Source organism: Lepus europaeus, chromosome 12 (genome assembly GCF_033115175.1).
Source record: "Lepus europaeus isolate LE1 chromosome 12, mLepTim1.pri, whole genome shotgun sequence".
NCBI classification, from domain to species: Eukaryota; Metazoa; Chordata; class Mammalia; order Lagomorpha; family Leporidae; genus Lepus; species Lepus europaeus.
Genome location: NC_084838.1, coordinates 77,254,062 through 77,278,249, shown reverse-complemented (window position 1 = coordinate 77,278,249; position 24,188 = coordinate 77,254,062). Strand labels below are relative to the sequence as shown.

The 24,188-nt window shown below is 42.3% G+C and overlaps 1 protein-coding gene across 2 annotated transcripts in view; it reads right to left on the bottom strand.

The window, feature by feature from the left end:
• The window catches only part of MAMDC2 (MAM domain containing 2), a 190,773-nt gene that overhangs the window by 24,635 nt on the left and 141,950 nt on the right, over positions 1-24,188 (bottom strand). The window contains exons 10-11 of one of the 2 annotated variants that reach the window (XM_062207076.1): positions 9,262-9,355; positions 6,832-6,984 (exon numbers count right to left, since the gene is read on the bottom strand). In XM_062207076.1, coding sequence (XP_062063060.1) covers positions 6,832-6,984; positions 9,262-9,355 — 247 coding nt within the window. The remainder of the gene's footprint in view (positions 1-6,831; positions 6,985-9,261; positions 9,356-24,188) is intronic. The other variant, XM_062207077.1, reaches the window with a different exon arrangement.

The window sequence follows — 24,188 nt, the reverse complement described above, 5'->3', positions numbered from 1 at the left end:
AAAAATTAAAACTCTCTATGTTGCACACCCAAGAATTCTACTCAACATGTCAAGTATTCACTCAGAATAAATACTGAACACACTAAGAATTTGTTGCATTCAATTTTTGCTATAAAGTTTCACCCCAGCCAGCTGAAATATCCCTTTAAGTTTTCAAAGATACCAAGCAAACATAACCACATATTTTCTTTAAACAAAGTCACACCATCTTAGCTAACATATATCCCCATAATCTAGGAATAATATAAATAAAAGAGCAGAATTATGAGTAATTTAGTACCTATTACATGTAGTTTGTTAGATTTTCATAGGGTTTATGTACTTGGGGGAGGGGAGGCAGAACATGATCTACAAGTCAAACAAGTTCAGACAATAAAGTTATTTTAGCATGACCAGGACGAGGGCTAGGTTGCCAGCTGCTTGAATTGAGTTTATTCCATTCCTTCAATGTTCAGCCCATTGTACTAACTGCTGGGTGGGTGTCTATATGGGTTGAATGAGTGTCTTCAAGGCACACGTATTGAAATCCTAACCCCAGGACCTCAGAATGTGACTGTAATTGGAGTTGGGCCTTTAAGAGTAATCAAGTTAAAATGGGGTTGGGTTGGCCCTAATTCATCCGACTGGTGTCCTTCTCTAAAGAGAGACTGAGGGTGTCCTTCTCTAAAGAGAGACATTCTGGCTCAGCAGAATGTCATATGAGGACAAGGCAAGAAGGTCACCATTTACAGGCCTAGAAGGAACCAACCCTGCTGACACCTTGTTCTAGCCACCAGAACTCTGAGAAAATATATTTGTTTTAATTTAAGCCACCCAGTCTGTAGTATTTTGTGATAGAAGCCCTAAAAAACTAATACAGAATCCAAAGACCTGCCCTTCAAGTTACTAATAACCCAGTTGGGAAAGTAAGATGGCTACAAACATAAGAAGGTTAAGTAGTTTGATGGGACTGGTATGGAAGTAACTATGGTAATAGCAACAGTCACTGCCTCCAGCGCTAAGAAAGCCAAGGGAGATGAGGTCACAGAGATAAGGAAAGGAGAGGAAGGAATATTTTTATTGAGTCTCTACTTCTTAGAAGGATTGTGACAGTGACTTTTATGGTATCATCAAAATTAATAGCCATTCTTTTCAGTCTCGTTTGCTGGTTCTTCCTCTTCTCTCTTATTTTTTTTAGGTTTATTTATTTATTTGAAAGGCAGAGTTACAGAGAGAGAGGGAGAGACAGAGAAAGAGAGATCCTTCTACTGCTGGTTTATCCCCCAAATACTGTAATGGCCAGGGCAGGGCCAGATTGAAGCCAGGAGCATGGAGCTCCACCAGGGTCTTCCACATAGGTGGCAGGGGCTCTAGTGCTTGGGTCCCTCTTGCTGCTTTTCCGAGGCACATTAGTAGGCAGCTGTATCAGAAGTGGAACAAGGACTTGAACTGGGACTCACATGGGATGCGGATGTCACTGGCTGTGGCTTAACCCACTGTGCCCCAATGCCAGCCCCTCTCTGACCTCTTAAATTTGGAGTACCCAGGACACAGCTCTTGGTCCATTTCTGGGTCTATGTGTACTCCATTGGAGATCTCACCCAGTCACATGATTTTGATACCATCAATATGCCACCAACTTCAAGCTTTGACAATTGTCCTGAACTGTAGTCTGCCTACTCAGTATCCCTACTGAATATCTATCAGGGAATCTCAAATCTATCCTGTTTAAAATTGAGCTCCTGCTCCTTCCAGCAAACTTATCTATTCAATATTTTCTGTTCAATTGTTGACAACTCCATTTTCCAGTGAAATAATAAAAATCATTGGGGCTGGCACTGAGGCAGAGGATTAAGCTGCCACCTGCAGTGGCAGCATCGCATATGGGTTCCAGTTCAAATCCTGGCTGCTCCACTTCAGATCCAACTCCCTGCTATTGGCCTGGGAAAGTAGCAGAAGATGGCCCAAGTACTTAGTTCCCTGCACCCATGTAGGAGACCCAGAAGAAGCTCTTGGCTCCTGGCTTTGGATAAGCCCAATTCCAGCCAATGCATTCATTTGGGGAGTGAAATAGTGGGTGGAAGATTCTCTCTCTCTGAGTGTGTGTGTGTGTGTGTCTTCCCCCCCGTCATTCTGCCTTTCAAATAAATAAATAAATCTTCAAAAAAAATACAACCCATTGAAATCATCCATGTCCCCTCTCTTTCACTTATACCCGTATTTAAGCCATCAAGAGGTTTTATTGGCTCCATTTTCAAAATATTTCCAGCGTTTGACCACTCAACACTAACTGAATTGCAACTACCTGGTCTGACCAATCATCATGGGTCAAATCTACCCTCATTAGTCAAATCCACCATCATAGTTCACCTGGATTACTTGCAGGATCCTAATGGGGCTCCCTGACTTGACCCTTGCCCCACCTCCACACTAAGTCTTTTCTCAATACAACGGCCAGAGAGATCCATTTCAAACCTTGTCATATTGCCTCTCTGCTAAGCTCCACACTCTCCAGGGACCTCCTGTTTTCAGGGAAAGCAACATCCAGAGTCCTTCTGATTAATCATATGTCCTACGGCTGTCTGTCTGACTCCCTAGTTTACTCTGCTTTCCTTGATGTTCCGAGAACAGCGGGCCCACTTCAACCTAAGGGGCTTTGCACCGGCTGTTCTCTCTACTTGGAACACTTCTTCCCAGATACATTCTTGGGAACAAACCTGTCAAGATTGCTTTCTCACTGAATTCTATCGTGGCTTTCCTATTTAGATCAGGTAAATACACCTACATCCTCCACTCAGTCTCCAGGAGTCCTTGCCTTGCTCTATGTGTTTTGTTTTTTGTTTTTTGTTTTTTTTTTTTAAATCCTATACTCCCTTTGAATCCTCCATGCAGTGCTGAAAGTGGGCATCTGGTCTACCTTTGGGGTCAATGGTGAATCACTTCAGCTGCACCCTTCACTGAAGCAACAGAAAGAAATAGAGGTTGACAGCAGGACCAACCTGCATATCTTCTAGCCAGGAGAGAATGCATTAGTATCTAAGGAAGGAGAACTGAACACTCACGAGGAAGGTGGCTGGAGCCAAGTGCTCCTGAAAGAACCCAAGTTAAAACTTCCAGCATGAGTCCAGTGAGAACAAAATCTAGGCAGGTCGTACCTATGTAGCGCAAGTACTAAGGAGAAAGGGAGTAGTCACCGAGGGTTCACCAGAGAGGACGTGACCAGAAATAGTAAGATGGCAAAGATTCCCGAAGGAGCCAGCATTTTAAAAAGCCTAACAAAGTATAGTCAATAGCTAAGAGAGAGTCTCACAAGCACCAGAATATCTGAAACGGGTTTTTTAACCCTTCTTCTACCTGCCCTGACTATAGAATCATGAGGACGAAAGGCGGGGGAAGAGATGAAACATAGGAAATGAGACTGGGCAGTTTCCTCCTTTGTCGTTCCCAATCTGAGTCAGGGCCAAGCTGAGGGAAAGGAAGGTCTGACAGTGAGAAATGGGTTTTGATTTGGACCGGATTTCTTCACACACCTGAATATTTGACTGCCCTAACACCTCAGCAGGATTGGGATGCAACAGGATCTGCCAAGGAGTGGAGAGTGGAGGATCTTTAGAGTATGTTTGAAGACAGTGATGGCAAAACAATAACAAAGCTGTTTGTGATTTTACCCTACTAAAGTGAGTCAAGTCCACAAATAGGTCGTACTGGGGGCTTCTCTGTGATGCTATTCCATAGGCTGATCTTGAGGGAGGATGTGAGAAAAAAAACTACACAACTCCCCTTCAGGAGGCTCCTTCAAAAGTCCATGGGAAAATGGAATGAAAAGATAAATTTATTTGGAACAAGGGATTTTGAAACCCATGCCTACTCATATCTCTATGAGCTTAGTAGCAAGGATAGTTCTGTTTCTCTGGACCAAATGCTGTGCTTTGAGACAATGCTATGTCAAATGAATTCAGACTTCCAGAGAGAAAGGTTCACACGTTAGCACAGGTATCACTGACAAAACAACTGTTAATGTATTAGTGTGCTTTTCATCATGATAACTAAATGGCTGGAACTACTTATCAGAGAAGGAGCTTCATTCTGGTTTGTGCTTCTGGAGGCTCACCAGCCAACACTGGGCAGGCTTCCTTGGTTTGGCCATCTGGGGAGGCCAGAGGATAGCAACAGCAGAGAACATGCAGAGGCATGAGCACATGGTAGCCAGGAAGCAGACAGCGGCTGAGCCTGAGCCTTCCAGTTTTCTGAGACATCCTTTGAAATTTAGGTGGAGGCCTCCATATCGCTATAATTCTGTTGGTCTCTGCTTACATGATGGCTCTCTTGGGCTGGTTTGGCATGCTGACACCTGAGATTTTCCAAGGCTTGTAGGGCACGCTGCTTGCAACTTTCCCCAGGAGGTATTCCATGCCGCAGGCACTTTTACCTTTCTGGGGTCTGCATTGTAGCTTCACTCCCACAGCTCCACTAGGTATTGCTCCATTGGGGGCTCCATGTAAGGGCTCTAACCCTTTGGCACATCTCTGCCTGGCCTCCTGGGCTTTCCTTTGAAATTTCAGTGGGAAACCTCCATGACTCCTAACTTTTGCATTCTGAGCGGCCATGAAACCATGGATACTAACGCCAAGGTCTGCCACCAGCCTGAGCCGCACCCCAGCCCACTTGAACCAGGGCTGCCATGACCTTAGAGCACTTTGCTAGCAAGCCAAAATCTGGTCCTAGCTCTGGCCCTGGGTAAGTAGAGCACCAGGCCTCTTTCTTAAAAGGATTGAGCCCTGGAAGATCTCAGAAGCAAATTTTCACTTTGGAACCTCTGACCCTAAAATGAGAGGGGTAGCTTCAAGGTCTCTTTATATCTTTATTATCTTCAGGGTCTTTTTCCATCATTTTGCCTATCCATATACAGCTCCCTTTGGCCTACATGAATCCCTTTAGAAGGCAGTTTCTCTACAACACCTTCCCACTCCAAACAGATTGTCTTTTCTTTGCTTCTGCTCTGGCCAGGCTGTGTATTTCCCAAACCTTTCTGATTGGCCCTTTGTGTTTCTCATTCTCACTGCAACACTTGCTAAGATAAGTCAATAGCATCCATGCTGCAGCTTGAACACTTTGCTGCCTTTGAGTCTTTGCCCAAGGAACCAGTCCATCATCTTCAAGTTCAACCTCCCACAAAGCAGATGCACAACACGGCCACATTTTTTGCCTTTGCTCCAGTTCCCAATAGAATCCTCATCCTCATTTCCACCTGAAGCCTCATAAGCACAGCCTTTGCTATTCAGGTGTTCATCAGCATTCTGGTCACCACAGCCTCCCAGTTTTGATGTTGTACCCTTCCCTCATTCCCTTGTCTTCTGAGCCTTCACATCCATCACCCTTAATGCTCTGCTTACAGCACCCTAGGCTTTCCGTTGCCTGCTCCTCCAAACTCTCCCAGCGTTTTCTGGCACACCAATTCCAGAGACTCTTCCACATCTGAAGGTATAATTAGGGTAACAACTTGGCTTCTCAATACCAATGTCTGGATTAGTCAGATTTTCATCACTACAACTAAAATATCTCAAAGAGGCTACTTAGGGAGGGAGGAGGTTTATTTTTGCTCAGAGTTTTGGAGGTCCACAGCCCAAGACTGGATGGGCTTCATGGGTTCAGCCATGTGGTGAGACTGGAAGATGGCCCTGGCAGAGTGTGGGCATAGGGATGATTCCATGGCAAGTTGGGAAGCAAAGAGTGTGGCCATGTTGAACTCTCCTGCAAGAACTACCTTCTACGGGTGTATCTTCCATGGCCTAAGGATTTCCCACCAGGGCCACCTCCTAAAAATCCTCATTGGAGGCCGGCACCGTGGCTTAACAGGCTAATCCTCTGCCTTGCGGCGCTGGCACACCAGGTTCTAGTCCCGGTTGGGGCGCCGGATTCTATCCTGGTTGCCCCTTTTCCAGGCCAGCTCTCTGCTATGGCCCGGGAAGGCAGTGGAGGATGGCCCAAGTGCTTGGGCCCTGTACCTGCATGGGAGACCAGGAGAAGCACCTGGCTCCTGGCTTCGGATCAGCGATATGTGCTGGCCACAGTGGCCATTGGAGGGTGAACCAACGGCAAAAAGGAAGACCTTCCTCTCTGTCTCTCTCTCTCTCACTATCCACTCTGCCTGTCAAAAAAAAAAAAAAAAATCCTCATTGGATTAAGTTTCTACCCTCAGTACCAACAGCTTAAAACTTTGGATTTATTGGCTGCCTGATGAGGGTCCCTGTACTATTAAAACCACAGCACTCACACATGTTGACAAGTCAGCAGATCAACTTTTTAGTCTGTTTCATTGTAGTTTATACATTTTCTACAGAAACATACACCCTTACTGCCTACACCCCACGTCGACGCTCCCTCTGTTTTTATCCTCAGATTGCTGTGAATCGTGTTACACAGTTGAGTTTTCCCTCAACTACTAGAAAGCTTGGAGTCGATCTTACATGCCTTGTCCCCTGCCAAAAGTACATTTTGTTGGCAGTCTTGGACCTGGCTCCAGTCTGGATTATTATCATTTGTTTTAACTTTTACATCTCTTTTATTTTTTAATATATCTTATTTTTAAACCCACTTCTAATTAAATTATATTTGGGTAACTATCTTTGTAAGTACATTTAGATCCTCTGGGTAGAAGTATACATAAGCAATGTAACACATGGAAAGGATTCTCAGTGCACCAATTAAACAACTCTGTATGTATAGAATCACATGCATAGTTCATTCGAGACATGAGACACAGATTTGCACAGCTCAAGATGCACTGAGTGATCCATAGAATGCTATTCTAGAAGGTTTCCCTAGGAAACAGCACCATGTGGCGTAACTCACCTACCCCAGTAGTGTGATCTCCCTTTGGTCCTGTGTAGGATGTGGGAGTTTCTCCCCTCCTCCTGTGCCAGCTGCTCCGGTTTCTTTTCTCCTGAGTAAATGCACATTCATCTTGTTCGAAAGTACACTCTCCAGGTGGAGGTGGGAGTCTCTCTGCAAAGAAACAGCAGGTGTTGCAGGTGCTGAGATGCTGTCAATGAATATGCATGACATGGCTTGCTGGCAGCCCACCCTGCACCTCGGAGTGTTGGCTGGCACATGCTGTGCATGTGGAGAGGTGGTCCCCTGCCTACGCTCATCTCCTGCCTCCAGCTAGGGTCTACAGATGACCCAGGGTCCTGCCACAGGGGCATAGAACAACCAGAAAAATAGATCTAAAGCACTGAGATGGCAGGCATTGGGCCCAGTGGTTAAGATGTGGTTAGGACACCCATGTCCCACTCTGGAGTGCCTGGGTTTGATTCCAGCTCTGGCTACTGACTTAGTTTCCTGCTGATACAGGACTTGGGAGACAGTGGTGATGGCTCACGTAGCTGGATTTCTGCCACCCATATGGGAGACATAAAGAGCTTCCCTGGTTCAGTTTTGTCCCAGCCTAGTCCTGGCCATCAAGGGCGTTTGGGGAGTAAATCAGTAGATGGCAGCTCACCCGCTCGCTCTCCTCTTGCCCACCTGTCTCTATTAACACTGGGTAACTTTGAAGAAAAGTTTCTCTGACTTATGGATTCATTCACGTGGATGAAGTTATAAAGCTCTGGAATTTGAAGGCATGTTGCCTTTATGAAAAAAATGAAAAGAATAAATTTGCATAATGCAGGGACATCCTTCAGAAATCCAGGGTGAGTGAAGCGAGCCCTTGTGACCATTCTAAAGCTGCTTGGAGGAAGAGGAGAGCGTGGGAGAACTCAGTGTACTTCCAGAGGCAGAGCTGCGTGGAACAGAACATGTGACGCCTCTGAGCCTTAGGATCCTTACCTATACTGTGGGAATATTAATAGTATCCACATCATGGGTTTGTGAGGAGTCATGAGATGACGTACAAAGTACTCAGAACATTAAGTTCTTAAGGATTATTAATAAAATAACTATTAGAACATTTTTTTCCAACCTAGACCCTTATTTTTCTTCTCCAAAGACAGTATTTATGTCTTTGGCTGCTGTTTTCAATAACTTTAATAACTATTTTTTATAATGTTTATATCTTTCTATTTTCTGGGTCTTTCTCCTTTGGCTGAACTTGGGAATACACCCAAACTGTTAGCAAACTTCTCTAACAAATAGCCTAGTTTTGGTTTCTTATTATTTTGCTTCATTTGATTTTGCATACAACACTACCTAATGAAGCTGTATTTTCTCTTCTACGCTTTTAGTGTAGAGATTTTATCTGTACTGTATTTTCAGTATCACCTAAACCAAGGGACTAAAACCAAACTGCTTTTTAATGAAATAAACATGGAAATTATTCTCCAGTGCAGACTATCACCCCAGTTTTCCTGTTAAAGAAATGCATATGGGGCTCGTGTTGTGGCCTAGCAGGTAAAGCTGCCTCCTGCAACACCCAGCATTCCATATGGGTGCCAACTCGTGACCCTGCTGCTCTAATTTCAATTCAGCTTCCTGCCAAGGCAACTGGGAAAGCAGTAGAGGATGGCCCAAGTGCTTGGGACCCTTCTCCCACATCAGAGATCTGCATGAAGCTCCTGGTTTCTGGCCTCAGCCTGGCCCAGCCCTGGCGGTTGTAGCCATCTAGGAATGAATCTCTGCCTTTCAAATAAATACATAAATCTTTTTTTGAAAAATGGATACCCCATAATTTAGGATGCAATGATAATTAGTAGATATAGACCAATGATCTGACAGGCTGAGATATGTATCATTTGCTTGCTAGACACAATGCTCAAAACCATAGCCAGTGACCATGACTTTATTTTGTCAGTATCATTAAGACTTGATCTATTGCCCCACTGTCATTTAATCACTTACAAAATATTTATTTTATGAAAATTTTGAAATTATATATTTAGCGATATTAGTATCAATATTTCTTGAAAATTTACAGTCATGGAGACAGAAATAACCATATTAACAAAAACACTATTTATAATAGGAAATATCTGCTTTGAAAGTACTGTTTGGTCCAGGATCTATGCTAAGGAATATATACATATTATCCCCAATATCCAGGTAAGTGGTACTACTTCCCTTACTGATGAGATAGAGGGAAGGCTAAGTCTCATGGACCAAGACACTCATTACATTTGAGACATCATTTCTAAATTCCAAACCCAACTACACAGTGCTGCAGAGAGGTACTTGTGCCAAGAATAACAAAGGATGGACTAGCACAGATTAAACGTATGTGCTGTTTGGAGAACCTGGAAGTGTCACGTATGGGCCAGGGAGTCAGGGTGGGAACGTTTGCCTTCTTACCTGAAGCCCAACAGCTTCCCAACTGCACTGTAATGTCATCCAGGGCTACAAGCCCACAGTCCCAAAAACTTTTGCAGAGGCTCATGAAGACCACCTGCAATTCATAAAAATAAAGCTATGAACTCTGTGAACTAAAAATGAAAAGCTCTTCCAACCTGTCATTTACTGAGCACACCAGCAACTACAAACACCTCCTTTTCCACACAAATAACACGATGCAGTGTTGTGAAGAATGGTCACCATTTCTATACACCCCTGGAATAACATTATTTTTAAAGCAGTCAACTTCATGATGATAAACTGAGTATTCTGATGTGTAAATGAGTGGCATTTCTTAAAGAACTGACAGCATAAATGAGGAAAGCAAGAGGTTAAGTGGGTGACAATGAAGAGCTGACCAGGTTTTTGTGTTCCCCAGATAATCCACAAAGTGCACACAGAGCTGATGGTTTTCCAAGCATTTTTCAAACATTTCCAATACAAACACTATTGATTTTTTGGAAACGAGTTTCTGGCAACGTGCTCCATTCACGTTGTGAACACAGTCCCAGCAATTTGCCATCTGGACACTTGTGTTCCACTTCCAAAGACAAAGATCTATGTCTCCAGTTGGTATCACCAATAAAAGCCCTAAATGCAGTTATTTTATCAACCCACACGTTTTTACTGCTGTATGTGAGGGAGAAACAAATCCACAGTGTAAATTATTAAATTCACTGTGCCAGCAAGACAGAGAAAGAGAGAAAAGTCTTGGATTTCCTCCCATTGGGCCAATTTGAGAGGCTACTTTTCACATATAGAATGAGCAAAGAGAACTTTTGAAAACATTTATATTACATTTTTACATTTTCATAGCACTTGCAGTTTACAAAGGTATTTTGCATTTGTAACTCAGTATTTAATTAGCACAAGCTCCTACTGTCCATATTCAATCCCTCAATTACAGATCTCAATTCAAAGATAAAGAATGACAAAACAGAATCTAAAACCCAACTTATGAATAATGAAAACATCTGAATTTTTTAGGTTCTAATATTCAAATGTTGCATCTTAAATTTGTGTTATCAGTAGGATCCATTTTGGTCTTTGAAGATCAGATTCATGAGAATATTGAAACTATTTTAAAAGAAAATATAAAATCATGGGGCCGGTGCTATGGCGCAGTGGGTTAAGCTACCATCTATATTGGTGCCAGCTCGAATCCTGTTTGCTCACTTCTGTTCCAGCTCTCTGATTATGGCCTTGGAAAGCAGAAGATGACCCAAGTGCTTGGGCCCCTGTACACATGTGGGAGCACACATGTGGGAGACCTGGAAGAAGCTCCTGACTCCTGGCTTTGGGCTAACCCAGTCCCGGCTATTCTGGGCATTTGGGGAGTGAACCAGTGGTTAGAATATATATAACATATATAATTATATATAATATATAAAATTATACATAATATATAAAATAAAATATAATACTTATATATTATATAATATACAATATATTTATATATTATATAAATGTATATATTATAAATTATAGACATATATTTTATATATCTATAATTTAGAATATATATTATATAACATATATATCTATAATAATATATTATATATCTATAATATATTATATGATATATAAATTATAGCTATACTTTATATATATTTTTTATTTATATAAAATCATGTGACAAGTTACAAGTATGTAAAATATAAAATGCCTTGAGCCAAGATCCTTGGAATAATTACTAATTGCAAGATGTGTGAAGGTTTCCTTACACTGTATTCATATTGATTTAAATGATAAAAAGGATGGCTTGGGGCTGTAACAACATTTAAGTAGGTAGGTTTACAGAGAACAAAATAAAATGTGATGGGCTCTTTTGGGTTTTGCAATGTTTCTGTTCATTTTCATCTCTTTATTACTTCTAGAGATTGATTATATAAAATATTTCACTTGCAGGATTTGTGCCTGAGAACTTCCTCCCTATTTGCAAAGCAAATGTCTGTATCATCAGCCCTGAGTACAATCACATTTTATCAGCAATTTTTACTGTTAAATAGGAAGGAATATTAATCTGGCTCATAATTTATTGGATTAATTGTGCTATAGAGACAAAAATCTTGGCTTTCTTTCCTTTTGGCAGCTTTAAAGTCTTTCACAGGTGTTGTTAAAAAGTTTTTCAAGGCCGGTGCCGTGGCTCACTAGGCTAATCCTCCGCCTGCAACACCGGCACTCCGGGTTCTAGTGCTAGTTGGGGCGCTGGTTCTGTCCAGGTTGCTCCTCTCCAGTCCAGCTCTCTGCTGTGGCCCGGGAAGGCAGTGGAGGATGGCCCAAGTGCTTGGGCCCCTGCACCAGCATGGGAGACCAGGAGGAAGCACCTGGCTCCTGGCTTCGGATCAGTGCAGCGCACTGGCCGTAACAGCCATTTGGGGGGTGAACCAATGGAAGGAAGACTTTTCACTCTGTCTCTCTCTCTCACTGTCTAACTCTGCCTGTCAAAAAAAAAAAAAAAAAAAAAACCAACAACTTTTTCAAGGGGCTGGTGCTGTGGCGCAGCAGGTTAAAGCCCTGGCCTGAAGCACCAGCATCCCATATGGGCACCGGTTCTAGTCCTGGCTGCTCCACTTCCAATCCAGCTCTCTGCTATGGCCTGGGAAAGTCCTTGGGCCCCTGCACCCACGTGAGAGACCTGGAAGAAGCTCCTGGCTCTTGGCACAGCTCTTGGCACAGCTCCAGCCGTTGCGGCCATTTGGAGAGTGAACCAGTGGATGGAAGACCTCTCTCTCTGTCTCTACCTCTCTCTGTAACTCTGTCTTTCAAATAAATAAAATAAATAAATAAAACTTTTTCAAAATGAATGCGTGGTAGGGATAGGATTAAGATGTAAATCATTACATACATAAACTCACATGATAATGTTTTTTGGAGTAGAAACAGTAGCATTTTCACATGTTTACTATAGCATTGTTTTGTAATGACCATAAAATCAAAACAAGCAAGCAAACAAATGAAATAATCTAAAATCTCAAAAACAGAGGAAATAAACAAACTATTGTACCACAGTGTAACACGTAGGACATAATTAAATCTGATGGTTTGTGAATATAACTCATAGTACAGAAATATATTTATTTCCTAATGTTAAGTGAAAAAAAACATGGTTAAAATAAAATAAGATATAATCATATCTAAATTACCTAAAATGCATAGGAAAAGCCTAGAAAATTCATTAAATTTATAATAATTATGTTGGGATAATGAAATTATCTATATTAAACAGAATCTCTTCTTATATACTAAACATTCTATAATTTTATTAAATTTGAAAAAAAAAACAAAAAAGAAATCAAGGTTTCTAAGGTTCAGAATCATGAGTTAGTGTTTCCTAGACCAGCACTGTTCAGTATGGTAGACAATAAGCATTATCTATTATGTTAAGTCAGCAGGTCTTGTGTTAATTTCCATTAAAATTAGGGGTGGGCATTAGGCATAGCAGTTCCAAGTGAGAGTGCCTGGGTTTGAATGGTAGCTCCACTTCTGATTCTATCTTCCTACTAATGTGCACCCTGGGAAGACAGCAGGTGATGACTCAAGCAATTGGGCCCCTTCCCCTCATGTAAGAGACTTGGATTGTGTTCTGGGCTCCTAGCTTCAACCTGGCCCACCCCCAGATTTTGCAGGCATTCGGGGAGTGAACCAGCAGACGGAAGATCTTTATATCTATGTCTGTCGCGCTGTCTTTCAAACAAACAAACAAACAAAAAACATATTTAAAAATTTTTATTGAAATGAAATAAATCTGAAAATTCCTTTATTCTGTTTTAGTAACCATGTATGCAAGAGCTCAGTAGCCACATGTAGCTAGTAGTTCACTGAATAAATAGGACATAGCAAAGGTGTAATATCTCCTTATTGTCTAAAGTTCTATTGGATAGACCTGTGCTTGATGTGTATTTTGCTGAGTTAATATTCTGTGGATCTAAGTAAATTTGTATTTTAGTCATGATTAATATGGGTATGCTTTGACACACGCTGTCACCAAGCCAAGCGTCTGCTAAAAGCAAGGGGGCCCTTACTTCACACGAGCTGACTGACAGCCACATCCACAAAGGAGAATGAGATAGTCTGGATCTGAGACTTCTCCTTCCAAGGCTGGTATCTAGAAGCTAAGATACTACATCTTCTGGGGCAATAAATGCTAGACTGACAGCTCCAGGCCCATCAAACATCAGCCTGAGGTGGATGTGCCCTCCTGGGTCATTTGGGAAATTTCCTGCAGGGGTGCATGGTGCTTGACCCATGAAAGCGTTCTGTGCTGAAGTACTTCTCTGTTAGCTATTTCCCCCTACCTTTTCACATATTCCTTTTGCCTATTTTGCTTTTGTGTGTGTCTTGAAATAAAGTGATTATTAGTTCAGGGACTATCTTTGCTTCACTTGGCTTGTCATTTAATTAAAAGGCAAAAGGACTCTTCCCTCTTGGTGAAAATCAATCCAACACCATGTAGTGGAGAAACTGGGTCACTCAGGCTGGCCTAGCATGACAAAATTCTCGCCTCCTTTTGGGTATCTCAAAACTGTGTGGATTGAATGACGTGTTGAAGATGTTTTGGACAACAGTAGGCCACTAGATTGTACCCATTCTAGAGCTTTTCCACACTTGGACCACTAGCCAGACCACATGCTGTGTCTCATAAAAGATCCCCAAAGTCAGTCAATCACTGATTAGATTCCAGCTATGGCCTCAAGCCTTAAATTTAGTTGGCAGTTGTCTATCACTACTCCAAGACACAAAAGAAACATGACAAGATTGGCATGTTTAGTCTACCACAATGGATTTTCCACCCGCCCAGCTATTAATAATGCTGATAATAGAAGCTCCTGTTTTGAGAGCCGTTTTACATTTTGTAGAGTATTTAAGGTGGATAGGTTATTTAGGGTAGTTGGTGGCTGAGCAAGTTCATGAGTGGGCTTGGTTGATATAGGCAAAAGGAAAAGCCAAATATCTTAGCCTGTTCACAAGAACTCTCCCTCTGGGTCCAGGGAAGAATATGACAAGGAGGCAAACATTTGGTGTAGCTTACGTCGCCACTTAGGATGCCCACATCCCCTCTCAGAGTACCTGGTTCAAGGCTACTCTGCTTCTGATCAAACTTTCTCCTAATACACACCTTGGAAGACAGCAGATGATAGCTCAAGTACTTGGGTCCCTGTCACCTATATGGAACACCCAGTTGGAGTTCTGGGCTCCCGGCTTCAGTCTGGTCCAGCCCTGGCTAATATGGGCATTTGAGGAGTGAACCAACAATGGAGGATCCCTCTGTGTCTGTCTCTCTGGCTTTCAAGAAAATTTTTTTAAAAATTAAAGTAAAAATTAATAATGTGACAAGAAGGAAATCAGCTACTGTCTAAATTCTTAAAGGGATTGACCTCGTGTATATTTTATAGGTCTTTCTGAAAGAACAGAGCTTATTTTATTTTAGACAGTACTCCAAAGCACATAGAATATCTCTAAAGACTGAAAAAAAATTTAGCTCAAATGTATATTAATATCTATTCAAGAGAGGACAAGATGACAGATCAAATGAGACCTCTTAGACATGTGTTCCTGATTTTATATAAATGTCTTACAAGTTAGAAACAAATTAAGTATTTGTAAATTAATCTGTTTCGGTGCACTGAAGGTTCCAATCCATGTTACTAGTAATACTTGAACATTTTTGTCTTGATGGAGAATATTAATTCTTGAGGAAATGTCTTTAACTTTGAAACTCAAACAGGTAGTGAAAGTTTGGAGAGCTATGTAAGCATACTTGCAAACAAATGATTTTAAGTGCAATCAAGTAAGGTTCAACAATATTACTTAACTTACTCTTTACTGAACAGAAAACAGACCTTGCACATGCTCTTTTACCCACAGCAGGCTACTTCCTGATATTTTTGAGCCAGATCATCCTTGGTTGAATGCACAAGGCTGGATGTTTAGCAGCAACCCTGGCCTTCACCCACTAGATGCCAGTATCACTCCCAAGTTGTGACAATCAAAAATGTGTCCAGACATTGCCAAGTGTCCCAGGAAAGCTAAAATCTCCCAGCCCGAGACTCACTAGTCAAGAGCAGTAGAAAGCTATTGAGTGGATCAAAAACCCCTCTTACTAAATTCTTATTATGTTCAGTCCCTGTGCCAGGCACTTTTTAGACCAGGGACCTCATTTTTGGATTCATTGCTGACTTCAAACCATTTACTGTCTTCACTCAGAACAAGACAGTTGTTTATTTAAGATGCTTATTCATTTGAGATGCAGGAAGACAAAGGGAGTGAATGTGCTCCCATCTACTGGTTAAACTCGCAAATGCCCACAAAGGTTGGGACTGAGCCAAGGCTGAAGCTAGGAGCTGGAAACTAAATCTAGTTCTCCCACAGGAGTGGCAAGAACCCAACTACTTGAGCCATCACTCGCTGCCTCTCGAGGCTGCATGAGAAGGAAGCTGCAATCAACAGCCAGAGCTGAGGATCAAATGGATCCAGTCACCTGGATGAGAGATATGGACAACCTAACCAGTTTCTTAACTTCTAGGTCAAAAGGCCAGGCCCAGGCCTGAGCAGTAGTGCAGGGGGTTAAGCCATCACCTGCAATGCTGGCATTCCATATTGGAGCATCAGTTTGTGTCCCAGCTGCCTCACTTCTGATCAAGCTCTTTGTCAACGCTCCTGGGAAGGCAGCAGAAGATGGCTCAAATACTTGGGTCCCTGCCACCCACATGGGAGACATCTGAATAGAGTTCCAGGCTCCTGGCTTAGGCCTGGCCCAGCCCTGACTGTGGCGGCCATTTGGGGAGTGAAGCAGCGCATGGAAGACCTCTGTCCTTTGTCTCTCCCTCACTCTGTGTCACGATGCCTTTCAGATGTAAAATAAATCTTAAAAAAAAAAAATGGCCAGGGCTTGTTTATACTTTTTAAATGGATTAGACTGAGTTGGAGCTCTCCTTCACCACCAGGTAGTGGTTCCAGCAACCAATGAGATATCCTCAAACCCTGGAAACAAAAGACAAAGAAGCAGTCGATTCTCATAGTACAACTCATTAGGGATGGAGGTCCTATATGAGGAGTAAGTGCACAGTGACTTCTGTTGTTCCTTTAACAATTGACGCTCTTATTTATGACGTCAGTGATCACCTGAGGCTCTTGCCATGGGCTGCCAAGGTTATGGAAGCCGTTCGTGACTAGACTCCATCGGTATTTGGACACAGCCATAAGCAAAGTGGATTTCTCTCCTCCCTTCAGAGAAGAATATACCCTTCTTTGATGACCCCTTCTTTCCACTGAGTTCTCAAAGAGATCCTCCATGTAGGATATTTTTTGTCACAGAGTCTTGGCTCTCTATGCCTGAAATGCTCTCACAGGCCTTTCAGCCAGATCAGGAAGCCTTAAGGGCTGATTCTGAGGTCGGAGTGTTTTTTACAGCAAATGTCATTCTAGGAGTCTGTTGTGTGGATTGCTTCCCATATTGGACTTTCCTTCCTTTTTAATTCTATTATTATTACCAGGCACTTGATATTATTTATATGATCAATTTTATACTTAAACCTATCTATATGTTGACTTTATATGTTGTGTATGTGCGTGGGTGCAAACTGTTGAAAGCTATGCTTAACATTGAGTTGGTCCTCTGTACATAAAATCAAACTAAAAATGAACCAGAATGAAGAATGAGATGGGAGAGGGAGAGGGAGGTGGAATGAGAGTTGGGAGTGGGGGGCGGTGGGTATGGGGGAAAGAACCTGGCTAAAGTACTCAGAAAAGAAAAAGCACACACACAGGTGGGCCAGGCATTTATTTTCTCTTACCAAATCAGGTTGGGTTTTTACCAAATTAGGGCTAAGGACTTTCACTTTATGATGTACTGTAGTTTAAAGGCTACCAAACACAGGGAATGGGAATTTGCCAGGCTAGAGAGGAAAGTTAGCTTTGTAGGGAGCCGTGGAATATAATAAAATAAAACCTTTGCTTGGCAATTAAAAAGTCTTATTTATATGAAAAAGCTAGATGCTGGCTAAAGTAAAGGGTTTCTCACTGCCTTTTCAAGTAGTTTCCATGACCTGCTTGGTGGATGTAGTGGCCCGGTTTATCCACTTTACCAATTGGATAGCCTCTGCTTGGACCTATAATTAGCATGTGAATGAGAGTTTCCATAAATGGCTTTCACTTTTGATATAGAAATATTTCAGTCCTATGCCAACAATACCATAAATTACAAAACAAACTTAGTTAAGTTCTTGTTGGAAGTGGTGGACCTCAACAATTTACCAGACAGTTTGATTCTGGGTTAAATGTAACTTTTCTTCTGATGAGGTTAAAATCCTTGGAATTCATTTGCGCAGATAAATTTGGACATGCTGACTACAGAGTTGGTGGAATAATTATTCCCAAATTACTATAATTCAGTCAGTGAAATTCCAGAGCCCTTCATTAAGATACTACTGCCACAATTGTGGGATATACTAGATAACGTAATTGGATTCATTTAACTGTTAGACAGTAAATTTTAATAGAATTAAAAAAGTACAAAGACATGAAGCAAAACAAAACCGAAATCCCAATATTAAGATACTTGGCAAAAAGGCTAGAATGTTGACAGATCCCCTGAAAACAGGCTCATTGGAGTTTTATCTAAAAGAGTGAATGTGAGATTTTAGTGTTCTTAGAAACTGGCCATATTTTGGGACATTGCTGCTAAACCGTAACAGCATGCCTCCTGCAGACGCTATATTTGGTCTGCATACCCCACAAAAGACCAAACGGTCATGTGTTTTTAAATAAGTGTTCAGCTGACCAACACTTTTTTCCTTAAAAGACCCATCTGTTTTGTTTTTTCTTGTTTTAAAGACCCATCTGATTTAATTCAACTTTTGGCTCTGAAGAGCAACAAAGGTTGAGGAGCTTCCAGCTTTGCCCAGCGTGAAAGTCCTTCTGTTCATGGAAGCCCCATTCCGGGGGAGGCGGCATCCTGCCATGGAACACGGGCCTCCAGCCACAATTTTTCATTGCTATTTGGGAGGTAAACATCCCAATCTTTCAACTCATAGACTTCAAAATCTGCATTATTTTTGGACTTTTCAGCCATTGTGATGGGAGGGGCGTTTCCGGCAGAGATCTCAGAACCAGTCATTTTTTAGAATGAGGGAAAGGCTCAGCCAGCCAGGGATGTACACTCACTCGGTGGCCAGCTGCCAGGCCCAGGCCTGACGCGTCATCCCTCTCCTGACCCCTCCTACAGCCTATTTCATTGAACAGCCTGTGCACTGTCTCTGTTTTTCTTTTGTTGTTGTTGTTTTTTGCTTACGTATTTCAAAATCTTGATTCTGAAAGGCATGATCTCGAAACTCCAGTTAACAGCCCTGGACCTTTGTTTACAACCAGCTTCCTGTCACACTGCCTTGCAACTGTTTATAACGTTTTTGGTGTTTGGCTCAGAAAACAGTACCCCGAAGCATGGCACTTGGGCAATGTGAATTTTGAACTATGGGATGTCAGAAGCTTCAAAACTAAGACTTTCTGCCCTCTTGCCTTCCTGAATTTTCTTTCCCTTTCTGTCCAAGGTAAGCCATAGAAAAGGAAATTCCTCCTTCCCAATGGAGAATCATAGAAAGCTGAGACCTTGGCCCCAAAGTAAGCCATGAAACCTGGAAATGTTACTCTGCCCTTCCTCTGCCTTTCTGTAAAGAGTTGGCCATGCTACGGAAAATCATCGCACACTTACTGCAGAAGGAATCCTGCCCCGTATCTTGGAGAAAGAAATGCTCCAACAGAGAGGCTAGAAGAGCCTGCACAGATGGACCTTGCTGGGTTTCCCTACTTCATCAGTTACCCTTGGCTCACAGCTGTCTGTGCTTCATCAAACCTAAGCACTAAAGAGTTTTTCTTGGCCCTCTGGGTCTCATTTCTGAAGGCCCTCGTGTCATATAAAAACCTTGATTAAATAAATTTGTGTATCTTCTCTTGTTAATCCACCTTTTGTTACACAAGTGTCAGCACCTTCTTGCACCCACATCCATATCCTGAATCTTCTGCGGACTGTGGCTGGATTGCAATGAGCCACTCAAAACCGCACTTCCTCCCCCCTCCTCAATATCCTTCCTTCCTTAGAGGATGATATTGCCTGCTCACTTTGCACTGAAAATGTAGGCCCTTCGGGAAGTTTCCCTGCAACTCCCCACATCCACAAACACAATCTCTTCTTTACTGGCACCCATTTTTCACTTCCTTGCCTTTGTTTTGGGAATAAAATCTGACTCCAAAATTCGTGTTCTTTTCAATGTAGGTCATGGGTGACTAATCCTACACAATCGAAGAACTGAATGAGAAATAATCATGAAAAGTCTCTGAAAAAAGGAAGCTTAGACATAAGATGCTACTGTTCTTAGTGTTTTGGAATCCAATTTCACACCCTAATAACCAGGACATGATTATATAAATCTTTCATTATCACTGAGGGATAAATAGGTATGAATGCCTTCCTGCTTTAAATACACACCTGGGGGAAGGGGAGCAGATGGCCACTTGGTGACTATTAATAGGTCTCCAGGCTGTCTATGATTTTGTTGAAAAAAGCAATACTGGAGTAGTCCCAGGTCAAGCACTTCCCTGACCACTGTAATGGAATGGAATGACCAGCTTGTCATGTCCCAGAATGGACATGCCATGATGATAGGACTCCAGGGGCCCCTGGAAAGGAAAGGAAGAAACATACATGACATAGCCCTCCAGGAGCCCCAAGAGGAGGGCAGAAGGGAGAAACACAAACAATGTAATCTTCAGAAGTTGCCTCAGCAGATCTCACCCATCTCGTACTTGATTAAGCACTCTGGGAACTTCTATGCAAAGCAGCCTACTCTTATGTCAATCCCCTGATTGGTCCATGTAAAATACCTCACTAGCATATACCTTAGCCAATCAGCTGAACTTCCTCCTTTAGAAACAGATAACACTCTCCGGCCAGGCAGTCCTGACTAGCAACCCTATTGGGACTCCTCCTGGCTGCCAGGAGCTTTCTCTGCTTCCTTTAATAAACTTCTCTCACTTGTATGTGCACCTCATTTTTCATGGTCACCAGACAATGAAGCTGGTGAAGTGGAGCTGTAACACAGAAGACTGCAACACCATGCCATGAACCTTGCAGAAGAGAGAAGCTGCAACCTAGTGGAAGAGAAGTTGTAACACAAGAACTGCAATGCAAAGCTCTGTTAACACAAGAGCTGTGCTATTTCTGAAGAATACAGGGAAAAGAAGAATCTGCCATGTCTCTTCAGGATGAGATGCAGATCCCAGTGATTGGAGCCACAGACTCCTCCTACCGCTATTCCTTCAACAATAACATGGATGTGCTATGGCTCACTTGGAATGAGATACAAAAACATCAGTCCAGCCAGAAGACATGCATAATGCAATCAGTAATAGAAGGAAGGAAGCTTCTGCCCTGTCTTGGCCCTCTGTTCTATAAGAACATCTGCTAGGTCAGGAGAAGACAGCAGATATTGTCTGCAGCCCCTGCTAATACTCAAGCAGGAATACTTGGGCATTTGCTCTACTCATGTCCAAGGGAAAGAGACAGTTGTTAGCCGAATTTTCATCGATTGCCAAGGCAAAGCGTAGATCAGGATTTGATGAAGAGCTGTGGGTTAAAGATTACTAATAACTAAAAATTGTGTAGTTTCCAATTTGCCAATACTACAAAGAGCATTGGGATGACATTGGTAGCTAAATCTTTGTGAATAGCCATGATTATTTCTATATAAAAATTCCTAGAAATAAAACTTTTATGTTAAAAGTTATACAAATTGGTGAGCTTTTAATTTATTTATTTGAAAGAGTTACAGAGAGAGAGAGAGAGAGAGAGAGAGAGAGAGAGAGAGGATAGAGACAGAGTAAGAATGAGAGAGATTTTCCATCTGCTAGTTCCTTCCCCAAGTGGCAATAGCTGGAGTTGGGCCAGGAGCCAGGTCCTACATGAGTGGCAGAAACCCAAGCCACCTTCTGCTGCTTTTCTCAGGTGCATTAGCAGGGAGATGGATCAAAAATGGAGCAGCTGGGACTTGAAGTGGCACTCATGGTGTGCTGGCACTGCAGGCGTGGCTTTCCCTGCTATGCCACAGTGAGTTTTTTTTAAATATGTAATTGAATCATTGTCAAAACCTTGCATTAGTTTATCCTAAGAATCAGATTGTCTAGAAATCCTCACTTCCTTGCAGTCTCACCTTTCCAGGATAATGCTGTATATAATGTACACACATATATGTGTGTATTTACAGAGAAGTCATGTACAGTGTATGTGTGCATATATAAGGAATTTTCAAAAAGTTCTTGGAAAATGTATATTATGGAAAACTAGGCCCAGATTTAATCATTTTGCCCCAAATTAAACTCATATTTTATTCCATTTTTCCATGAATTTTTTGAAGTAGATCCTCTTCACTATCCTATTGCTTATTTACCTTTTGCTCACTGATTTATTGTAGTAACTTTAAATACTACGAGTATTGAGGGTATATCTTAAGTGTTACAAATATTTTTCTTTGTGCTCGCTTCGGCAGCACATATACAAATATTTTTCTTTTCCGGCTTGACATTGCTTTTCAGATTTGTAAATTAGGCAGTCTTCATGTGGAGAACGAAATGAAAAGAGAACCAAATGTCTTGGTTTTAGGACTGAAATAAAGTAGGAGGACTATAAATAGTCATCTGTCATTGTGCAGTGTAGATACATACACAACCCATTACTAAACAGAAGAAAGCAGCTCAGTGGTATAGTAGGCTAAGCCTCCACTTGCGGCACTGGCATCCTATGTGAGTGCCGGTTCGAGTCCCAGCTGCTCCTCTTCCCGTCCAGCTCTCTGCTATGGCCTAGGAAAACAGTGGAAGATGGCCCAAGTCTTTGGGCCCCTGCACCCATGTGGGAGACCCAGAAGAGGCTCCTGGCTCCTGGCTTCAGATTGGCCCACCTCTGGCTGTTGCAATCATTGGGGAGTGAACCAGTGAATGGAAGACCTTTCTCTCTGCCTATCCCTCTCTCTTGTCTGTAACCTACCTCTCAAATAAATAAACCTTTAAATAATTAAAAAATATATAATAAAAAGAAAAAAGCAGCTCAGAGCCCATTAGTGGTGGGAGATATCAAAGGAAAGTGGTCTGTGGATAATCTAGAAAGGGACTTTCTCTAAAAGGGAGCACCAAAAAGAGCAGAAAACACGCAGAGAAGCACAGACAACAGACAGAAAAAGTGGGTAGAGCCATGCAGGAGGAAATTACGTGCCTTTCCTCTGTAAAGTCAGAGTCTTCAGTAACATGTGAACTGTCACTTTCCAACTGTGTGAATTGAACTTGTTGCCACAGAGGGCGGGAAATAATTACCTGGTCTATGAGCTCAGAAAACCAGAGGAGCCCCAGAGAATCTCAATGCGAGCATCAAAGAATCATGTTGCCTCATTCAGAAGTTGGGAAAAGCTTTGCTAAAAATGCAGGCATTGTAAAGACTGTGAAACATTGCCAAGATAGAGATTTGGAAGTGTGTGTGTGTGTGTGTGTGTGTGTGTGTGGTGGGAGTAGCATGGTAGTGCAGCTGCTAAAGCCACCACCTGTAACACTGGCATCCCATGTGAGTGCAAGTTTGTGTCCTGGCTGCCCCACTTCCAATCCAGCTCCCTGCTAATGGCCTGCAAAAAGATGACCCAAATATCTGGGAACCTGCCACCCACGTAGAAACCTGGATGAAGCTCCTGGCTTCATTCTGGCCTAATGTTGGCTGTATTTGGCCATCTGGGGAGTGAACCAGCAGACAGAACATTTCTTTCTATAACTTTGACTTTCAAAATAAATAAATAGGAGCCAGCACTGTGGAGTAGAGGGGAAAGCCACCGCCTGCAATGCTAACATCCCATAAGACTGCTGATTTGAGCCCCAGGTTCTCCCCTTCCAATCCAGCTTCCTGCTAATGCACCTGGGAGAGCAGCAGCAGATGGCCCAACTCCTGGGGCCTCTGCATCTGAGCAGGAGAGAAGCTCCTGGTTGCTGGCTTTGGCCTGGCCTGGCCCAGCCCTGTTTGGGGAGTGAATCAGCGGATGGAAGATCTCTCTCCCTGCCTCTGCCTCTCTGTAACTCTACCTTTCAAATAAATATATAAATATTTAATAAATAAATAATCTTAAAAAAAGAATTAGAAATCTGAAAGCATCCAGTGGAGGTACTGTTTTCAGGTCATAAGCAAACTTCCGAATAAATGTTTGCTTAACTATGTTTATTAGTAAGACTTTGGAGAAAGCATGTCTATTGTGTCTTCTCAGCGCTGGCAATCCAGCAATATCCCATGAAATCAATTACTCAGGAAGGTCATGTTGTGCTAATCAGTCTTTCCAGTAATTTTCCCCTAAGTGTACATGAAACGCAGAAGCTATTAACAAATACCTGAAAGGAGGGGAAGCAGGGAACAAGAGCATCTATACTCTACCTCCATCAGTAGAGTAAGGAACATTCCTGCGCTGCCAACTGACACAGGCTTCAGCCTGGCAAACTCAGTGCTAGTGTCTTTTCTATCCTTAGTCCCTGTGCGAAATTTGGTACTAAAATTTACTCCACTAGACATAATTTTCCCTGTTTTGTGTACAGAAGCAGCCTCATCTGGTCTATCATGTGCTGATTATCTTGTCAGTAATTAATGATCTTGCTGCTTTCACTTGCGTTCAGCTGCCTTGCTTTCATAGCGCTGGGACATTAACATCCCAGAGCAGTCCTCTCCCATTGCTCCCAGGCAGCACGGAATGTGGCAGGAAATCCATCTCCTCTCAGGTAGCTTGTCTAGACATTGTAATCCCTTTACAGCAGAATGTCTTGTTATTAAATAGCCACCTAATTTATAAATCTTGCCAGAAACTTTCTAGACTTGTTCT